General features: G+C 57.7%; 3 protein-coding genes across 12 annotated transcripts; 1 reads left to right on the forward strand and 2 right to left on the reverse strand.

Annotated features, from left to right (window-relative positions):
• Nucleotides 1–558: 558 nt before the first annotated feature.
• Nucleotides 559–2,877, reverse strand: C3H1orf35 (chromosome 3 C1orf35 homolog). 3 transcript variants are annotated; one of them, XM_031449486.2, is made up of 8 exons: nucleotides 2,673–2,874; nucleotides 2,433–2,583; nucleotides 2,247–2,292; nucleotides 2,072–2,151; nucleotides 1,779–1,851; nucleotides 1,503–1,588; nucleotides 840–965; nucleotides 559–727 (listed from the first exon to the last, which is right to left on the reverse strand). In XM_031449486.2, the coding sequence occupies exons 1-8, from the start codon at nucleotides 2,764–2,766 to the stop codon at nucleotides 700–702; spliced, it is 684 nt and encodes a 227-aa protein (XP_031305346.1). In that variant the 5' UTR covers nucleotides 2,767–2,874; the 3' UTR covers nucleotides 559–699. The 3 variants fall into 3 exon arrangements, with proteins under 3 accessions (XP_031305346.1, XP_031305345.1, XP_031305347.1); XM_031449485.2 differs by having other exon boundaries at nucleotides 559–757; nucleotides 2,673–2,872; XM_031449487.2 differs by lacking the exon at nucleotides 559–727 and having other exon boundaries at nucleotides 1,989–2,151; nucleotides 2,673–2,877.
• A 1,755-nt stretch (nucleotides 2,878–4,632) lies between these two features.
• On the reverse strand, nucleotides 4,633–8,617 carry MRPL55 (mitochondrial ribosomal protein L55). Of its 4 annotated transcripts, none has more exons than XM_010986105.3 (4): nucleotides 8,461–8,617; nucleotides 7,617–7,707; nucleotides 5,279–5,483; nucleotides 4,633–4,855 (listed from the first exon to the last, which is right to left on the reverse strand). In XM_010986105.3, exons 2-4 carry the CDS (start codon nucleotides 7,640–7,642, stop codon nucleotides 4,703–4,705), a joined length of 384 nt encoding a protein of 127 aa, XP_010984407.1. In that variant the 5' UTR covers nucleotides 7,643–7,707; nucleotides 8,461–8,617; the 3' UTR covers nucleotides 4,633–4,702. The 4 variants fall into 4 exon arrangements, with proteins under 4 accessions (XP_010984407.1, XP_031305354.1, XP_031305355.1 ...); XM_031449494.2 differs by having other exon boundaries at nucleotides 7,617–7,704; nucleotides 8,461–8,616; XM_031449495.2 differs by having other exon boundaries at nucleotides 7,617–7,704; nucleotides 8,355–8,607.
• Nucleotides 8,618–8,665: 48 nt separating this feature from the next.
• GUK1 (guanylate kinase 1) lies at nucleotides 8,666–17,997 on the forward strand. Of its 5 annotated transcripts, XM_031449488.2 has the most exons (9): nucleotides 8,718–8,811; nucleotides 9,278–9,470; nucleotides 14,713–14,826; nucleotides 15,009–15,050; nucleotides 15,678–15,774; nucleotides 16,968–17,106; nucleotides 17,187–17,271; nucleotides 17,455–17,540; nucleotides 17,678–17,997. In XM_031449488.2, exons 2-9 carry the CDS (start codon nucleotides 9,386–9,388, stop codon nucleotides 17,711–17,713), a joined length of 684 nt encoding a protein of 227 aa, XP_031305348.1. In that variant the 5' UTR covers nucleotides 8,718–8,811; nucleotides 9,278–9,385; the 3' UTR covers nucleotides 17,714–17,997. The 5 variants fall into 5 exon arrangements, with proteins under 5 accessions (XP_010984406.1, XP_064340618.1, XP_031305348.1 ...); XM_010986104.3 differs by lacking the exon at nucleotides 9,278–9,470 and having other exon boundaries at nucleotides 8,666–8,811; XM_064484548.1 differs by lacking the exon at nucleotides 17,455–17,540 and having other exon boundaries at nucleotides 8,715–8,811.
• The last annotated feature ends 382 nt before the right edge of the window (nucleotides 17,998–18,379 follow it).

Raw genomic sequence — 18,379 nt, forward strand, 5'->3', positions numbered from 1 at the left:
ATCAGAGGCAAAACAAGAAAACTCATTAATAGTGAATCAAGCCTGGGTTTTGTCTTTATTCCAGTGTGGTTGTAAAATGGTTAAGTTTTCATTTTTTTCTGTGGATGGTTCTATCTTCGCCTTCCAGCCAAGTGGAAGGAGCCAGTGCCTTTACAGCATGCAAAAGGGGTAGGTATGGGACAGCGGTTAGATCACTTGGTGGCCTGGGGAGAGATGGGTGGCTCCAGCCATAAGTTTTAAGTCCACCTCCCAATGATCTAAGTGCCCAGGCCAGTGCAGGCCACCCCTCTTAGTATACTCATCCACTTGAAGCTGAGCACCTTTTGGTCCCACTGCCCTCCCTGCAGGCCACACATGACCTAGGGTTCTTGGTACACCTGAAGTTGATGCAGGGGCCAGGGCCACATGGGACCCCAGGATGCTGACCACCAAAAGGACAGTGCCCCCTCCCAGTGGGGTTGCAGGTGATCTTGCTGGGACCCAAGAGATTGACCACATTTTCATACATCACTTTCTATTGTGACATGTGACAGCAACTTTCCCTTTAGTATGAGATGCTTTCCACTTAAAATAAGTTTATTTAAGTACAAAGAGTGAGTCAATACAAAGAAAAGAGGAAGTAGCCGTACTTGGCCACAGCTAACCCCCTCTGGGGGCCTGGGATGACCCCCACAGGCCAGCCCTCCAGATCCCTTGGCTTCAGTCGCTGTCGTGCCGGCGCTTCCTCCTGCAGCAAGGCGAGGAGTCAGAGTCATGCCTAGGGAGACCAGGGGACACCTGCTTTGAGGTCCTCTGCCTGCCTCGCACTCCTCCCTCCACCCCTAGGCAGCTGCACCTACTGAGTGGAAGCAGAAGGCAGTGAGGAATCTGGTCCCCTCCCATGCTCCTTTTCTTTCTTCTTCTTCTCTTTCTTGTGCCTCTTCTTCTTTTTCTTCTCTTTCCTGCTTTTCTTGTGGCTTTCAGGGCTGCAAGGGGGGTGGATACACAGTGCTGATAGCCACTGGGGCTTTGAGGGCCTAGCACAAGTGGGGCCACAGCAGTAGCTACTGACCACATGTAGCCATTTCAACTTCAAGTCACTAAGGGAAACTACTCAGTAACATGTGTGGCCAGTGACTACCATGGTGGGCAGCACAGACACACCCAACTGTAGCAGAAAGGTCTACAGGGCAATACCTGTCTGACAATCTCATGGCCCCTTCCAGCCCTCCCACTGGGATGCCCCTGGCACCTTTGGGGCAAAGTGGTGGTCCCCTCATGTGAGCCCTAGACACCCCCGTGCAAGTGGCCCATATCTGAACATCCTCCAGGGCCCCTGACCCAGCTGAGGGTCAGCGGGCACTTGTAGGACCGCCCCAGGGCTCACGACCATGAGAAGCTCCCCAGAAGAAAAAGGGAGCTGAAGCTGGGAACCTCACTCACTGAGGGAAGTAGCCAACATGCAGAGAGAACTGAGTTCTGTGCCCCCAGGGTGGAGTGAGGGGCCCTTAGCCAGCCCTTACCTGGGCTCCACCTCCTCTGAACGAGGCTTCCTCTTGGCAGAAGCTAGGGAAGCCACCCCTGGCCGACTGCTCTCCACGCGGTGGTGCTGGAGAGAAAGGCCACTCTGGGGGCGTGCGGGATACCCCGGCATGCCCATGCCAACAGGGAAGAACCAGTCAGAAAGCGGGGAAGGTTCCCCCAACGGGAGACGGCCTGCCCCGTGGCCCTCAACAGGAAGAGGCACTCAGATTGCCTCCACCCCCACCATGGGATCCCAGAATGTTTGGGGGGATTACCGTGAACACCGAAAGCCCCAGTTTAGCGGCCTCTTTGTCTTCCCGGGACAGCGCCACTCGCCCTGCAGAGCCACTGCGGGGATGCGGGTGAAACCACCCTACAGTGAGAGCCCACCCCCGTGGCGAGGACTGCCCCCCCACCCCAACTCCCCGCAACTCTCGCCTCCCTAGAGGTGGTGCGCCCGGTTGAAAATTCGTGCCGGTTACCACCTGGGCGGCTGACGGTGCGAAGACCCAAGGAACTGCACCCTCGTGATTTCTGAAGCCCCGGAAGACAGGCCCCGGCCCCGCACCTGGAGCTCCCCAGGCCCAGGAGCCGGTCTACTCCCTTCTCAGGGTCACCTCCTTCCCGCTTACAGACCTCGACAAAGTCCTGTGGGGGGTGAGGAGGGAGTGCAAGCGCTCGCCGCAGCGCGAGGTCAGCCCCCGCCCCAACCCGCTCCCGCCCTCCAGGTGGATCCATCTCACCTCCTTGCTCAGGCCCGTGGGCTGCTTCCTTACGTTCTTGTAGCCTCTGCGGGGGCCGCGCGCGAGCTTCAGGGAGCGGCGGGCCTCGCCTCGGCCCCCGCCCCCACCACCCCCGGTCCCCGACCTCCCCGTCGCGCCCCCACCCAGAGGCGCGCCCCCATCCCCCAAACCCCGAGGCGCACTCACAGCGCTGCCATGAGCGCCTCCTGCTCCGCCTGCCTCACTGCCGCCAGCTCCTGCTCCCGGCTCAGCCCCGCTCCGTGCGCCCGGCCCTTGGCGTACCAGGTGAGGTCACGGCCTTTCTGCCAGCGGCCCACCGGGGCCATGAGCGAGTTTCCTGCGGGGAACGGAGCGCTGAGTTCTCGGCACGGCCCACGGGCTGGCGCACCGTAGCCCGCGAGCCCCCAGTCCTCGTGCCCCGCTCACCCAGGTAGTTCTCCCTCTGTTTGTCAGTCTTCACATCCTCCCAGCTGAACTGGTCCTGCCCGCCGCGCACGCCGCCCCGGCTGGAGCCGAACATGGTACCAGGCTGCCCTCTATCCCCGGGATTCCCGGTACCCAGGCCCCACCGGTCCCCGCTCCTACTCCCGCGTCGCGAGCAGTGACGTCACGCCCGCGCCACCCCCCGCGCGCCTGCGCACTGTTCCTCGCGCGCTTGCGCCCTACCCGGTTCCGGCCTTGAGCGCCTGCACGCTAGCCGGGTACACGCAGTGGCACAGGCAAGGGTGAGGCGGCTGGACTCAAGCGCCCCACTGGCACGACAGCCGTTATTATAAGTCACATTGTGTGGGTGATGCCTCAAAGTCACCTTTCCCAGTGTGTGCCGCGTTCCTGGGGCTGTGCTGGAAGAGGGGAGGGCACCGGGGAAACGGTGTCTGCAAACCTGGCCTAAGGATTCCGACTATAGCTGCTCCAGGTTTCTTTCTATCCGGTAGCGGACTGCCCTGGAGAGAGCATTCAAGGTCAAGACGCGTTTGTACCGTTCAGCTGCCACCCTAGGGGATACCGGCTGTGTCCAGTTCCTAAAGGAGCATGCAAGCACACCTCATCGCACATGTTCCCCAGGCAGAGCAGAGAACGCCTCGGTCATCTCGGGTTGGCAGAGCTCCTCTGCTGCTGTCAGCTGATGGTTCAGTATACAAAGTAAAGGGAGCTGCTTACTGGGCAAGTGTGTTCCGTTTATCACTACGGCGGACGACTAGACTCGGTGGTAACACTTCTAGTGGGCAGGGTGCAGCCATTGGCCAACCCCCAATGAATTGAAACCTTAGGGTGAACAAGTGATTTCTGAGGGATTTACAAAAGGTGTCATGTATGTCACTTGTATGCCCTTTGTACCGGATACTGCCCTCCTGCAGGTTGCTCAGTGAGTTCACCTGATGGACTGCCAAGGAGGGAAATGAACAGAGGCCCTTCACCTGGCTCTCTTCTGAACATGCTTTCTGGGGCACCCTCACCTGCCACCGCTAGGGGGCGCGCTTGAGCACGCAAGGAGGCTGGTAGGGCCTAGAGTGCACAGGCCCAGGCGTGGTGGACGTCCCTGTGTACCTGCACAGTGCTGGTGTGGTGAGCAGACCAGAAGGGGGCGGGGAGGGGGCCCTGCTAAAGAGGAGTCCAAAGGTGAGTGCTCAGCCCAGCATCCTTCCCCGAGAACAGATGCAGGGTTCCTCTCCCACAGGCTGCTGGCTCCTGCCCCCCAGGTGATGCCCAGGCACCTTCTCCGTATCAATTATATGGCAGTGCTCTATGACTCAGGTTTATGAGAGAGAGCATGACAGCCAGGGTCCTTTGATGGAACCCCAGGATCTAACAAGATGCAGCCCCAGGCCTGGGCCAGGTCAGCTGCACTTAAAAAAGGTTGGGAATTGTCCTGAAACCAACCCCTGGAGCAGAAAGGCAGCAGTTGACCAAAAGGCCTAGCAGATTGTAACTTGAATGCACTACAGAACCTAGTGGAGTTAACAAAGGAGGCTGGCCACTGCTCTTGGCCTGCTGAACCAGGTAGGGCTGAGGGAGCCCTAGGAAGGGGCAGGGCAGACCAGCTGCAGGCTGGGTGCAGATATCCTTGGATCCTAGACACCCTATTCCTCCCCCTGCTCTTGGTGGCCACTGTGCTCCCCCAGGAGAGTTCCTAGTGTCCCTGAGGCTGAAGACAACACTAAGATCAAGGAGGCTCCAGGACCCAGAGGGACAGGCTCAGCAGTGGCAAGGCTTCCCTGCAGCAGGAGACACACCCGTAACCTTGATAATGTTGACAACTCACATGCCCTTTGGGCCTCATCCTAAAACTACAACTTGACCAAATTCTAAGCCCTTTAGTCAGCTCAGCTGCAGAGAAACCCTTTGGGCTGGGGCACATGAAAAGGGAAGACAAGGTAGAGACGACTTCATAAGCACATGATTTAAAGACACACGATTCTTCTCCCTCCACAGGCCAGAGCAGCTACCAGGCACCATCACTTTTTGGTCCAAAACTTCTTGTACTGCTCCACATCAAAGTCGTCACTGAGCTCTGGCTCCTCCTCCTTCTCCTCTCTCAGCTGGGCCTCTCGTTTCCGGAACCGTGCACGCCTCTCCTCTGGAGACAGAGAGTCCAGGTCCACAGGCATCTGCAGAGAGGAAGGTGTGTGTACACGGCTCAGGCAGAGGGGACCAGGACGTTCTCCTGGGTCGCCACTTCTCCTTGTTCTCTACCACACAGTTTAGGTTTTATGTGTTCTGTTGGGTTTTCTCTCCCTTCAACGCTTTTATTCCTTAAAAAAAAGGAAAATGAAAAAAATCTTTTCCTGCTTGTTTTCCCAAGACTTGATCTTTTTAAAATACATACCTCATTGCTGCTTTCTTACCTTGGTGAGTGGAGTAAGCTCCAGGTCACCCTCCTTCTCCTCCTCAAACAATTCTGCTCCATGACTTGCCCTCCCTCCCCTGACCAGTTTTAGTAGGTTCTGAACCCACAAGCCCCTGGAGGTGCAGTTTCTACAGACTAGGTCCACTGAGACCTGCACCCCAGGGAGTGCTGGAAAGAAACTTACTGTGAGCATCCGTCTCGGCTCCCGGTAGCGAATGTGGATGGTGGAGCCATCCTGCTTGACCAGGAGCACAGGGTAGAGGCGTGCGTAGGTCTGCCGGTGTACACGAGTGAGTGAGGCTCTGTTGCAGTCAGCCCGCCAGGAGGACACACAGAGCCAGCGGCGGCTCTCAAGGGTGGCCCCTGTCACCACACGCTGCCACAGCAGGCTGCAGACATACAAGCTCTGGTCAGTGGCTGGTGCTGGGACCAGAGCATTCATATGGCCCAGCTCCTATGGGGGCCCACAGCAACCCACATCAGGGCAGGATGGGGTCAGAGCAGCTCCACTCGACATCCAGGAAGAGGCTGCAGAGGTGAGCCCACAAGGCTCTGAGATGGGTGAGGACAGAGTCTGCAGCCAGGATCCTGGCAGGTCTCTCTGGTGAGGCTTGGCCCCACAGCTATGGTACTGGACTACAGCACTCAGTGGAAAGCTGACTTCCAGGCGAATGCAAACCTGGTGCTGTGGACATTTATGTCCACCTCTCCCCTCCCCACAAACCCCGGCCTCACTCATATGAAGCCTTAACCCCCAGTGAGATGATGTCAGGAGGTGGGACCTTTGGGTGGTGATTAGGGTTAGATGAGGTCATGAGAGTGAGGTGCCCAAAGTAGGACTGGTGCCGTTATAAGAGGAAGAGACCAGAGAGCTCTCTCCTCCATACGAAGACACAACGAAAAGGCAGCCATATGTGAACCAGGAAGAGAGACTTCACCAGAACCCTGCTGGCACCTAATCTCAGACTTTCAGCCTTCAGAACTGTGAGAAATAAGCTGCCTGGTTTGGTGTTCTGCTAGGGCAGCCCAAGCAGACAGACACCTGGTCCACTTGGCTTCTGAATGCACACAGCAGAGCACATGACTCAAGGTGATAGGAAAGTGCCAGCCCCTGTTCTGACCTGCTCTACCCAGCCACATGACCCAACATTTGTCTCATTTGCTCGATTTCCCTATCCCAGCCTTGCCCCATGACCCCCAAAAGTCTCTTCCAGCCTGGCTTTCATGCAAACTTGAATTCAGACCCCACAGGCTGTGCCTCAGTCCATCTGTTTCCCCACAGATTCGAGGAAGAATGTCTAAATGAGTGCCAGAATGTCCTGGAATTGTCAGGTACTCCAGAAGTGGCCTCATTCTCCCAGCATTCTTTGGAACACTTGTGGTGGACAGGCATCCTGATACTTGCCACATGCCTTTTCCCAGCTCCCTCACTGCACCGGCAGTCACATCAACCCAGACCACACCAGCAGACTCCCATCTGGTCCCCATAACAATTCCAATTAGGTTTCCCTGCTCTGCGGGCAGTAGTTCAAAAACCCCAACATTCACATCACTTCAGTAGTTCCAACCAAACTTTCAGGACTTCTCTCTCCACAAAGCAGCCAGCACCAGCACACATGCCATGCACAGCCACAGTACGGCAGCCCCTGCTTTGGCTGTGGTTCCCACAACCCCCCTGCACTTCCCAGCTGACACCTCAGGCTGAGGGCCCATCTCCTTCACTAGTCTGATGGCCTGGAGTAAGAACTGCATCTTATTTGCTATGAAGTCCCAGACCCTGGTTGAGTGCTCAGTAAATTTTGGCAACATGAAACCAGTCCCTGCCTTTAGAAGTGCATGACTGGAGAAATGAGATGGTGGATGAGCTCCAGCACCAAAGGAACCTGCAGTCAGTTGGGCAGGGCCTGCACCTAAGCAGCACGAGGCAGCCCAGGGCACAGCCACTCCAGAGAACCCGATGTTGGTGACTCAGGAGACTTCTGGAAGAGGGGAAAAGAGTGGATGTTCCCCCACCATAACAGCAGTTACAATTCCACCGTGAACCCTTCTCAGCACGAGGCCCCTCCACGGAACATTGCAGACAGAGTCCCCTCCCCATCTTCATACTAACCTACAGCTTCAGATGCCACATCCCTCTCCCTAGATTCTGCACAAACAGTTCAAGACTTGCATCCTTTCTCTCCTCCCACAAGGGGTGGGAGGAACAGGTAGATGGGGAGGCAGTTCTGGTGGGAAGAGCAGGAAAGCCATGGTATCCTCCAGGACCCAGAGCCTAGCTGGGCTGCAGGCTCTGAATAGGACAGTGACCACCATCACATCTGTTTGGTGCTACGTACTCACAAGTTACTTCTGTTTTTCTCTCAACACTGTTGAGGTGCTCACACATATGTACTTGTATGTATTCTCCAGATACACTGCCTCTGGAGGCTCTCCTGAGGCAGCACAGCCTAAGGCTCTTGAGTGAGCATTCTCTGGGTGGCCCCATTACAGCAGTCCCAAGAGGCCTGGAAGTCCACGCTTACCCCAGCAAGCTGCCCATGACCGCCATCCCTCCTGAGAACCCCTGCAGCTCGTGAAGGCCCAGAGTCAGTCAATGGTCCAGTGTGGAACCTGCTGGGCAAAGCAATAAAAGATCTTTTTAAAAGGCAGGCTTCTCCACCTCATTGAACCTCACCAAATCCCAGACAGAACAAAGCCGTCTCCAAGAGACATACCAGTTCAGTGCCAGTCTCTCCCAATAACCTATCAGGGCTTCAGCCCTGACTTGGCATTAGCATCACCTGTGGACGATTTCTGACCCGCAGATGCCCCTGTCCTACTCCCGAAGACTCTGACTCAGTAAGTCTGAAGCAGGACCCGGGCCCATTCTCGTGGGTTGCAAAGTCAGGAAAACCACTCTGAAGATGGAGTACAATGTAAAAAGTGAAGCCTGGCTCATACTTTGTTTTCCAAGGTCATTTCACTCTCACAAAATCCAGCGAAATAAGGATTACGAAAGGGGAGCTGGTGCTTGCTTACTGACCCCTGACTCCCAGGAAAGCGTCTCTGCTGTTTTCCGCGGTGACAAACCAGTTGTTTCAAATACCAAATACTTGAGATCCCGGTCATTAAACAGCCCTCCCGGCCGCGACCGGCAAATTTGCCTTGCTGTCCCCTGTCAGGGCAGGGCATCTGAGGGCCTTCCTCCGCCTTAGCAGGTGACTCGGCAGGAAATCGAAATGCTATATACCTCGAAAGCTGATGCCTGCCCATCCTCTCACCCTCGAGGGCCTGCGGTTTGCCGCTGGGCCCGGACCCTCCCTTGGGGGGAAGCCCTCCACGCCCGCGCGACGCAGCTCCTTTCCGGCACCAGTTTGCCACCCTTACTGCCTTCGGAGCGGCCTCCAGGACCAGCAGCCGAGCTGCTTCCGGCCAAGTGGGTGCGGTACTAGCCAGGGCCCCGCACACGGTCACGGCCAACTAAACTTTCGGTCCTCCTACGGCGGCGCCGTGACGTCATCCACCGGCGCAGCGTCGTGCGGTGATGACCTATACGCCCTCTGGCAGACGCAGGGCCGACGCCGCGCGGACGTACTTCCTGAGGGGCGGGGAGAGGCCGGCGCGGCGCGGCGCGGCGCTGTGACGTAGGTCCCCGCGGGCGGTGGAGGCGGCCCCTCATGCTGCGGCGCCCGCTGGCCGGGCTGGCGGCAGCCGCCCTGGGCCGGGTATCCTCGGACGGTGAGTGGCATCCCCTCACAGAGGTGCGGAGGTCCCGGCGCGCGCAGGCCCGGGGAGGGCCTTCCTGGGACGTCCGGCCCCGGGCTTGCATTTTGCAGGCTGAATCTGAGGCGGAGAGGTGGGGGCTGCCGCTGCTCGCGCGTGTGGCGCCGCCCGAGCCTTTGCTGAGCCGGGTATCGTGCACCTGCCTCAGGGACTCGTGGGGCTGTGCTCGTGCATTCGGTCACGTCGCCAGCCACCGAAACTGCCCTCGGCGGCCCTCAGTTGTTCCCAGAGCTCCGTCCCAGGGCGAGCAAAGCGGGGTGGACATGGATAGAGTAGTGTGTCTTTTCATGGAGGCAAATTGACTCCATTTGAAGGGTTGCCCTTCGTTTTTGAATGTATCCTGAGTGTCTCTGTGTTAGAATTGCCTTTGGCAGTTATTATTTTTACTTAGACAAATTAAACGCTGCTTCTCCTGTGTCAGTCCTCCAAATGTAGGAGGAATTTCTTCTGGCACGGGAAGCTCCAGACAGCTTGTAAAACCCCTGCAGCCTGAGGACTTCATGCTGGATGCCATTGTGGACCCTGCAGGATGCTGAGGGGCAGAGAGGGGAAGCAGCCTGACACCCTCCCCAAGGTGGACCACACAGCAGAGCCGAAAACCCCAGGAGATCAAGGTTCTGGAGGCCTTTAGGTGGCCCTTGGAATGGCAGAGTCCCTGAAGTCCCTACCAGCTCCCCTGGCCTGTAGAAATGTGTGGTCTACTGTGAGCTCAAGGGAAGCAGCAGAGATAACAGTTGGGGAAGCCTCTTGGTGGTCCAGTTCTGGTGCTGTGTTCGGTTCCCACCACATTTTGCAAACCCAGGGGGCCCTAGGTGGGCGGAGCTGACTGCTCCAAGGACTCCCAGCTAGAATGTCCCCCCGGGGACTGCTGCAGATTCCTGGCCTGCCCCACAGCTCAGCGCTGCTGGACGTTGCAGGTGTGGGTGCTCCACGCAGGAGCCGGTTATTAGTGGCAGGCTTTCCTGACTGGTGGGCATGGTAGTTGTGGTTCCCCTTCCCTCAGGATAAGACACCTCAAGCCTAGGTTGCTGGAGCTGCCCATCTATTGTTCTTAGACATGCTTTTGGGAGCAGTGAGAGGGAGTGAGCCTCCTTCACCCAGGTGCTGGTTTGGGGAGGGACAGTGAGGTGTGCCCCCTCACCTGTTATAACTGCTTTCTGATTGGGGGTGGGGTGGAAGCTGAGGTGATGGTTGGCCAGTGTAGGTTGGGTCCCACAGGGCCAGGATGTGCTTCTCATGGTCAGCCTTGAATGAGTCCCCTGTGAGCACGCCTTGGCAACACACCTGTCCGAACTGTTGGGCTAATTGATAGCCTTCAAAGTCCAAGGACCCCCATTTCTGGGCTCTCAGATAAAGCACATTCTTTCCTGGGTGTGTTTTCCCTAACAAACCAATACCCCCAAGTAATGCCCACCTTATCAGAGTCAAACCCCACCACCCTTCATGGACCCTAAACCTCTTACCTCACCTACAGCCAAAGACTTGTGCACAAGCCTATCAGGACCAACCTTATAAAAGACCAACAACCAGCCCTCGGCGCTCGTGCAGGCACCCCTCACCTGTGTGGCCGTCTGTTGCCTGTGACAGTGAACCCTAATAAACTCCTTTCTGTTCTTATACTTTATATCTCTAAATTCTTTCACCAACCCATGTCGCTATGTCACTGGCTCACTGACTGGCTGCCCTGTTGTGTCACACAACATGAATGTGGGCTTCTCTGGGCTTTTCTGTCACTCTTAGATCTCCCAGACCACAACTGGTGAAGGACCCAGGAAAACCTTCACCTTCACCACCAGGAGGGATCTGGGGTGGGTGTGGCTTCCTGTCTTAGCATTGACAGAAATTTCCTGCCACAGGAGCCCCAGCTCTCCCCTCTTCTTGTGATAACTGCACACACTTGCCAGCACACACCAGGCCACTCTTGATCCAGGTTGGTGCCACACCTCTGATAAGTGCAGTTTGCCCAGGCTTTCCTTTAGATTGTAGGAACACGTTGACCCAGTCATTGACCTTTAAGATCAATGGTTTCTTTGAGTAGCAGATTCTGGGAGTTCAAAAGTACATTTTTCCTCATCCATACCCAAGCTTTTTAAAAAAAATACCTGAACTGTTAATCTACATGTTTTGCATCACGTTTAGCATAGCCCAAGAAACACATTCAGAGGATTTGAGGAAGCGCAGGAAGGAAGAGGGTTTTATGATGTGGTTGCGGGGCGAAGGAGGTGACCACAGTCCTCCAGGAGGAAAGGGAAAGCACTGAATGTTGTGGGGTTTGGCGGGCTGACGCACAGGCAGTGAAAGAATTTACCAAGGACAGGATGAAAATAGAAAAGGCATTTAATAGGTGCGCTTCCATAGACAACAGTGGGCCACCAGACAAGAGATGCCTGTGTGAGCTCTGTAAGCCACTGAGGTCTTTTATTATGGCGGATTACATCAGGTGCCAGAGGGTCACAAGGCGTGTGATCGGCTTGTGCACAAGTCTCTCATTGGTTGATGTTGAGATAATAGGGAAAGTGAAGGTCGGGAAAGGGTAGGGCTACATGACTCCAGTAGGGGGCTGTGACCAGTTCTGGTGGCATTGCATGGGCCTCGGAACAGAAATCTGCCAAATGTCTGTGGACTCTACACAAAGGGTGAACTGCTGGAGCACTGGTGTGGGGGCAGGTGCCCTGAAGTTGGGCTCTGGTCCCTGACTGAACCCATGTACCAGGCCTCTGTTTCCCCTGGTCCCTCCCTGACTTTTTATGTGCTAAGCCTCGGCTTCCTCTGGGTCCCTCTCTGATCCTGTGTGTGCTGGTTCCTGGCTGACGCTGGGTGTGCCTGGCTGTGGTTTCCCCTCCGTGAGAGTGAATCCTGCCCCACCCAGAAAGGCCTGGGCTTCTTCCTGCTGCATGGTTTGTTTGCCCTAGAGCCCTTTCTCTCTCCTGCTCCCTCTGCCTTCCAATGGGACTTGAGTGAAGATCTCGTGTAGAACTGAATCCTGCTTCTTCTCCTCGAAGGAAAGAGACCCAGATGCAGCTGTGTAGTGCCATGACATGCTCAAGTCTTCCACAGTGTGGCTTCTAGCCAACGCTTCTGAGGGCCAAGCTTCCTCTCAGGGAAGGCACGGTCCTCACCCCACTGTGGGAAGAGGACGTGAGAAGGAAATCACTGGCTGCTTTGTTGCTGTCCCACATCAAGCCAGGTTCTTGAAGGTTAAGTGGCTTCTTAAGGTCACTGGGCCAGGACATGTCCCACACACAGAGCACCTGGGACCTAGGCCAGGGTGGTTCTCCTGTCCCACACTGCCTGTTTGGGGGCTGGAGCATGACCAGCCCTCTGACCCAGATGCTCAGGGTTCCTGATACAGTGTAGAGAGCCAGGTGGAAACCAGTGTTTTGAGGTGAGATAACGAGTAAGACTTGTGCTCAGCATGCCCTGTGAGGGTGTCAGGCCCTGGGACTTCCTTGTGTAGTTTTGCAGTGTCTAGTTGTTAGAGCTTATGACTACAACATCTGGTCATGGCTGTGGGCACGGAGAAGAGGGCAGGAACTGCTAGGGAAGCATTTAGTGGCCTGTGTGCCAGTCTGGAAGTACAGGGCAGGTCAACACCATGCATCCTCTCGGTCTTGCTGGCAAGTTTACAGTTAGGAGCTTCAGGGTGCCCATGGGGATGTGGGATGTGAGGGTGGGACACCTGCCCAAGTTGGGCACGTGGCAAAAGAGCAGAATGCTCCTGAGGGGCTTCTTCATAGGCAGGATGGGTCCTCCCCTCCATAGAGGTGGTTGCCCCAAGTTGGGTCCAGAAGGTGCCAACTGCATCCACTGGGTTGAGGATTTGTTGCTGTAAGTGAGGCCCAGGTAGGCTTTCTGGTCCTTCTCTCTGAGCATTGCCATGTGTCCACTTGGTGTTGCTTGCCCTTGCCCTGGAGAAACTCACATTCTTGTGGCACTGACATGCTGCCTGGTCCTAGGCAGACCTAAGTGGCTGAACGACCATAGCTGCCCTGCATGCAAGGTGGGGAGGGACATGTATACAGTGGTAACCCAGCACAGTCCAGAGGCCAGGTAATGTGGTAGGCAGATCACAGCCTTCACAGCCTTTCTCTTTCCAGGGCCCCTCTAGGAGCAGCATCCTTGCTCAGGTACTTGGTGGCCCCCAGCCTCTCCTCTGCCCTCCTGTGCCCCTCTACCCCCCCACCCCCGCAACAGCTCTCCCCATCCTTGGTCGCTCAGCATCTAGAAAGTCAGGGCAGACCCAGGGGAGTGGGCTGGGCTGCCCATGGGACATCCATTCTGCGAAGGAAGGGACTTTGTGAAGGGCAACAGCGAGGGAGAGATGAGACCTCTCCGTGCACCAGGCCTTAGGGGAGGGAGGGGGCTGCGCTCTGCTGTGCAGTCACCAGCAGTGGGCTTGGAGTCGGACGTACACACGTGTGGGCATGTGTGTGGTGGCACACGTGTCTGGGTAGGAAAGTTCGCACACCAGAAAAGAACTGGGTATCTAGTGGGACAGACTGTTCCTCAATGAAAATGACGTACTGTTGTAATAGGAAACTTCAAGAGGCAAAGGAGCTAAGAATTGGTCACTTAGAGATGGCAGAGTATGGATGAATTCTTCTGGGTCTCTTTCTATTATCTCTGTTCAGCAGTGGATCGTGTTTCCCACTTTTTCTGTAGGCATTTGCGTATGGCGTGATGGTCCCAGAATAGTGGTGCTTTAGCCAGATTACCCAGGTTGGCCTACATTGTGGATTAAGAAAGCAGTGCCCACCTGGGGCCCTGCTGGAAAGCTGCCCGGGCTGGGTGTCCCTCAGCAGAGTGGTCTGTCCCTCCTAGGCCTCACTGCTGGTCTGCTGGCCACCGACTGCTCCTTGGGGACTTCCACACCTTACCAGGCAGCCCACAGACACAGCCCTGCAGGGCCAGGCCAGCTCACCACATGCCCTCCCGGAGTCTCCCGCTGCCTATCTCCCAGCTCCCCTGCTCAGTGTCCACCTCAGTCCCCATCTTCTGAGGCTCCCGAAGCACCTGACCTTCCTCGGCGCGTCTTGCTCACGTGGCTGGGTGGGGAGGGGTGCCTCTCTGGGGTGAGGAGCAGCCTTTTCCCTCCGTGCTGAGCAGGTGGTGCTGGCTGCGCTGGCAGGGATTTAGTGCTCGGAGGGTGAGGCACAGGCAGGGATTACCAGTCTCCAGCCAGCTCATCCAGAGCAGCCCCAGGCTGAGTACGGAGGCTGCACCCCACCCAGAAGGTAGGTCCTGTGTGAAGGGTGTTGGGGTGGTCCAACAAGCACAGAGCTGGCTAAGCTGATGCCCCCCAGAGCTCCCCAATTCTTCCTACCCTCAGTGTTCTCGCGTGGCAGGTGTATGAGCCCTGTGCTGTGAGCTGGGAGGGTGGCCCCCACTGCTCTCCTACTGGCTTCATGAGACTCAAGTATCAGAGAGGTAGGTCAGGAACCTGGTCCCTCGAAGTCAGCCCCTCACTTTTCAATGGAAGTTTCCAGAACAGGGCTTGGGTTCTACTGACCTTGACCAAGGGCACCTCTGGGGCTTGGTGCCAGGAGATGCAGGAATGGGGACCCAGACATGCCCCTCCCAGGAGCCAAAGTCCAGGCTCCTTGAGGTGCAGAGTAGGAGGGGACGGCTGGGGCGGCCGCATGCTTGTGGTTAGTGCATCTGTTACCAGGTAGCCCGCCCCAAAGGAAGGCACGGCTGGAGCTTGAGCATGGCTCTGAGTGACTGCCCACAGCTCTGCCCAATTCCTGGGGTGAATTAACTTGGGGCAGAGATGGGGGCACTGTAGTCACCTCACCCACTTCCATAGGAAGCAGGTCCCTCAGGCCCTGCTGATTATTTGTCCCCCGTCACCTATAGGGATGTCAGGACCAAGGCCTGTTGTCCTGAGCGGACCCTCGGGGGCTGGGAAGAGCACCCTACTGAAGAGACTACTGCAGGAACATGGCAGCATCTTCGGCTTCAGCGTGTCTCGTGAGGCCCCAGGGGAGGTGGGGGAGGGTCTCAAGGATGCTGGGGGCAGGGACCCCTGCTGACATGCCCTGGAGCCCCCCCCACGCCCCCAGAAGGGTGGAGCCAGGCCCTGTGGGAAGGCCCAGGGGATGGGATGCATGGGGCTCCAGGTGTCCAGGTCAGTCACAGGTATTTGTTCCCAGACACCACGAGGAACCCGAGGCCAGGAGAGGAGAACGGCAAAGGTGAGCTCAGCCAGCCGGCCTCAGTGCTCCAGCCCTGTGCTAGAGCAGCCCTCCGCCTGTCGTGATACATGAGGCCTCCCTCTCCCCATCTGCTGTGTGGGTCCCTCTTCTGGGCAGGGTGGGCATAATTAGGAACCAGGCATCATGGTGCATGCTGGTGCCCAGTGTCCACATGAGAGGCTGGGTGGGGGCCCTGGTCCTGGCATGAGGCAGCTGAGGGGCCCCTTTCCTCAGTGTGTGCTGCCCATGCTGTGTGGTTGAGATCATAGCCGTGCACCATGTAGGGCTCTCTGGCATCGTGAGCATTTTCTATAGTTTTAGTAGGGCTTCTATGCCTACCTGACACATAGCATGGAAGTCCACCCCAGCCTCCCCTGCTGAAGCTGGCAGTCTCCAGTCTCCCCCTCCCAAACTCCCCTGCAGTCGCCGGTGGTCTCCAGGCCCTCCTCGGTGGGGACAGTGTGAAAAATGGCCCCTGCCCATCTGTCTCCCCCTCAGACATCTCCCTGCCCCCGTGGCCTGAGCAGCCTTCATTGTGGATGAACAGACAGGGATAGACAGGCCCAGAAGGGGAGAAGCTGGTAACCTGGCTGTGGTCATACTTGGACAGCTCCTCCTCCTTTGCAGATTACTACTTTGTGACCAGGGAGGTGATGCAGCGGGACATTGCTGCTGGAGACTTCATCGAGCATGCCGAGTTTTCAGGGAACTTGTATGGGACCAGGTGGGCCATGCTTGGGGCCCTCCCTTCATCCAATTCTCTCAAGGACCTGGAATGGGTGGCCCAAGCAGGGGGTTTCTCTTTGTGGCCCCCCCAGGCAGCGAGTCTACCCTTGGCTGGGCCCCTGGTTGGGGTTTTCTCTGCGGGCTATCTATCTGGGCAGTTGGGGCAAGGGACCTAACCCCCAAGGGTCAAGATGAGGCAGCAGTCAGGGCTCTTCAGGCCACTCCCTCCTGGCCCAGCCCTACCTGGCCTGCTGTGGGAACCATGGGCCGCTCAAGGGACTGGTATGTAGTGAGAACTCAGGGAACCTGGGTCTCACAGGTCGGCAGGTTTCACTGTGGCCCCCTCCCCTGCAACCAGTGGGGCAGCCTGGGAGGGTCCCTGGGGCAACAGAAGCTGCCCCCCTCCTCAACCAGAGCAGGGTCTATGGTGGCTCTTCCCATACGGCTTGTGAGGCTTGGGAGCAGTGTCTTGACACAGGCAGGCAGGCCCAGACATGCCTTTGTGCACAGCCTGTCCCTGAGCCACCTGGCTGGGTGAGGCAGGGACCCCACAAGACCCATTGTGCTCTGCTTCCAGGTGCAGGTGGAAAGAATGGTCGGTCCCAGAGTGGGGTTGTTTGGCCACTGTTGGGACACTCAGTGCCCACTGAGAGGTAGTTCCCCCAGTGGAGAGCATGTGGTACATGGTGACCCCAGGGTGAGGGGCCAGGGCCTACAAAGGACGGCCAGGGGATGAGGAAGCCCAACGGGGTGTCGAGTAGTGCTGTGGGGGCCCTGGGCCAAGGCATCCCTGCCTGAGCAGGGCTCCAGTCTGCAGGACATGAGAGAGGTGGCCATCCTTGTCCCTGAGGTCAGGATCCAGAGGGTATTGTCTTCTAGGGGCATGATTGGTGGGTTGGACTGATAGAGGTGATGGAGTGGTGTGGCCTGGGGGCAGGTGCCAGGAGGAGAGGCCCTGGGCCAGGGTCTGCAGGGCTACCTACTCCCACTCCTGGACCAGCAGAGGGCCCCCATGTGCAAGGGTTGCTCAGGGAGTGCCTCCAGAAAGGGGAGCAGATGCCAGGGTTAGGCTGGGCAGACAGGCTCAGAGCAGAGGATGGGCAGTGATGGTCCCACTGAGGCTCTTTGAGGCTGTAGGGGCTGCTGGAGCCCGGGGAGGCCCCAGCTGAGCAGCACCCCCTCATCCCCCAGCAAAGCGGCCGTGCGGGCCGTCCAGGCCATGAACCGCATCTGCGTGCTGGACGTGGATCTGCAGGGCGTGCGCAACATTAAGAAGACTGATCTGCAGCCAATCTACATCTGTGTGCAGCCACCCTCGCTGGATGTCTTGGTGAGGGCCGAGAAAGGAGGGGGAGGGGGGTGAGGCGGCCCCAGAAGCTTTGACCTTCTGACCTTTGTGCTTCATCTCAGGAGCAGCGGCTGCGGCAGCGGAACACAGAGACGGAGGAGAGCCTGGCCAAGCGCTTAGCTGCCGCCCGGGCTGACATGGAGAGCAGTGAGTGTGGGCGCCTACTACTGGTGTCCCCTGCACTCTCCCCAAGCCCCACAGTAGGCCAGTCCCACCCACTAAGGGGCAGAGGAGGACTGGAGCCAGCACCCAGCACTGTGGTCCCCATGAAGAGTCCCCAGACCCTTCCTCTGTCACCAGAGCTTCCGCTGACCCTGCCCCCACCCCCAGGCAAGGAGCCCGGCCTGTTTGACCTGATCATCGTCAACGACAATCTGGACAAGGCCTACTGGGCCCTGAAGGAGGCGCTCTCCGAGGTGGGCTGGGGTGGGGCTGGGGCCTCAGACCTCTGTCTGGCAAATGGGGAAAGCAGGCTGGGACAGGTGATATGGTGGCCCCAGGCCAGGCGAGACCCTCTTCCTCTCCCTAGCCCCACTTTTTCTCTCCCCAACAGGAAATAAAGAAGGCTCAAGCAGCTGGTCACCCCTGAGAAGGCCCACCGGCTACGTCCTCCCAGTGGGGGCCTAGGGCCTGACACCCACCCTCAGTGGGTCAGGGTCTCCCAGCAGTGGCTCTGCTCACCTCAGCTGCCACCCAGGGGTCGGGGTGCTGCTCTTCTTCCCTCACCCCTCCACTGCAGCAGGAGGACCTTCTCTCTCACTCCTACCCCCCATGCCCATTTCTAGGCTCCCTCCCTGCCCTGCCCCGCTCCATCACCACCCTCCCTCCTATGGACGCTGGGCCAACATCCAAATAAAGAACTGCTGGATTAGAGTGTCCTGGAGCCCATGGATCGTGACCCTGGGCGGGTGGAGCCGCAGTGCACCCCACCACTCCAGACCCCACTCTAGCTAGACAGCCCCCAGCGGGCTTCGGGCAGCAGCATCCTTCTGGCATCTGCTGCTCGGGGCTGCTGGCTCCAGCGAGGGCTGCTGGCTCCAACGAGGGCTGCTCCCAAGCTACACACTGCTTCCCCAAGTGTCCCTCCAGGTGGGTGTAGGGACCCTCTTGGGGGTGGGTGGTGCTGCTAGGCCTCATCTCTACTGTCTCTTTGAAGTGCCATTGAGCCTGGGGACAGAAGGTCCCAGGGGCTTGTCCTGCTCGAACCATTCCTTCTCCTGGTCCCTGAGCTGGGCCAGGAGTGGCAAAGGGACAG

The sequence above is a fragment of the Camelus dromedarius genome, chromosome 3 (genome assembly GCF_036321535.1).
Source record: "Camelus dromedarius isolate mCamDro1 chromosome 3, mCamDro1.pat, whole genome shotgun sequence".
Taxonomy (NCBI): domain Eukaryota; kingdom Metazoa; phylum Chordata; class Mammalia; order Artiodactyla; family Camelidae; genus Camelus; species Camelus dromedarius.

Excerpts from the sequence above, each read along its gene's own strand:
- C3H1orf35 (XM_031449485.2), bottom strand. The coding sequence starts at position 2,766 with ATGTTCGGCTCCAGCCGGGGCGGCGTGCGCGGCGGGCAGGACCAGTTC. Across the intron at positions 2,293-2,432 it reads GAGGCGCTCATGGCAGCGCT|AGGCTACAAGAACGTAAGGA; the intron begins GTGAGTGCGCCT and ends CGGCCCCCGCAG. Across the intron at positions 2,152-2,246 it reads CCACGGGCCTGAGCAAGGAG|GACTTTGTCGAGGTCTGTAA; the intron begins GTGAGATGGATC and ends CACCCCCCACAG.
- MRPL55 (XM_010986105.3), bottom strand. The coding sequence starts at position 7,642 with ATGGCGGTCATGGGCAGCTTGCTGGG. Across the intron at positions 5,484-7,616 it reads GTCATGGGCAGCTTGCTGGG|CCTGCTGTGGCAGCGTGTGG; the intron begins GTAAGCGTGGAC and ends GTATGTCTGCAG. Across the intron at positions 4,856-5,278 it reads AGCCGAGACGGATGCTCACA|ATGCCTGTGGACCTGGACTC; the intron begins GTAAGTTTCTTT and ends TCCTCTCTGCAG.
- GUK1 (XM_031449488.2), top strand. The coding sequence starts at position 9,386 with ATGCTGAGGGGCAGAGAGGGGAAGCAGCCTGACACCCTCCCCAAGGTG. Across the intron at positions 17,107-17,186 it reads CACCCTCGCTGGATGTCTTG|GAGCAGCGGCTGCGGCAGCG; the intron begins GTGAGGGCCGAG and ends GCTTCATCTCAG. Across the intron at positions 17,541-17,677 it reads TGAAGGAGGCGCTCTCCGAG|GAAATAAAGAAGGCTCAAGC; the intron begins GTGGGCTGGGGT and ends TCTCCCCAACAG.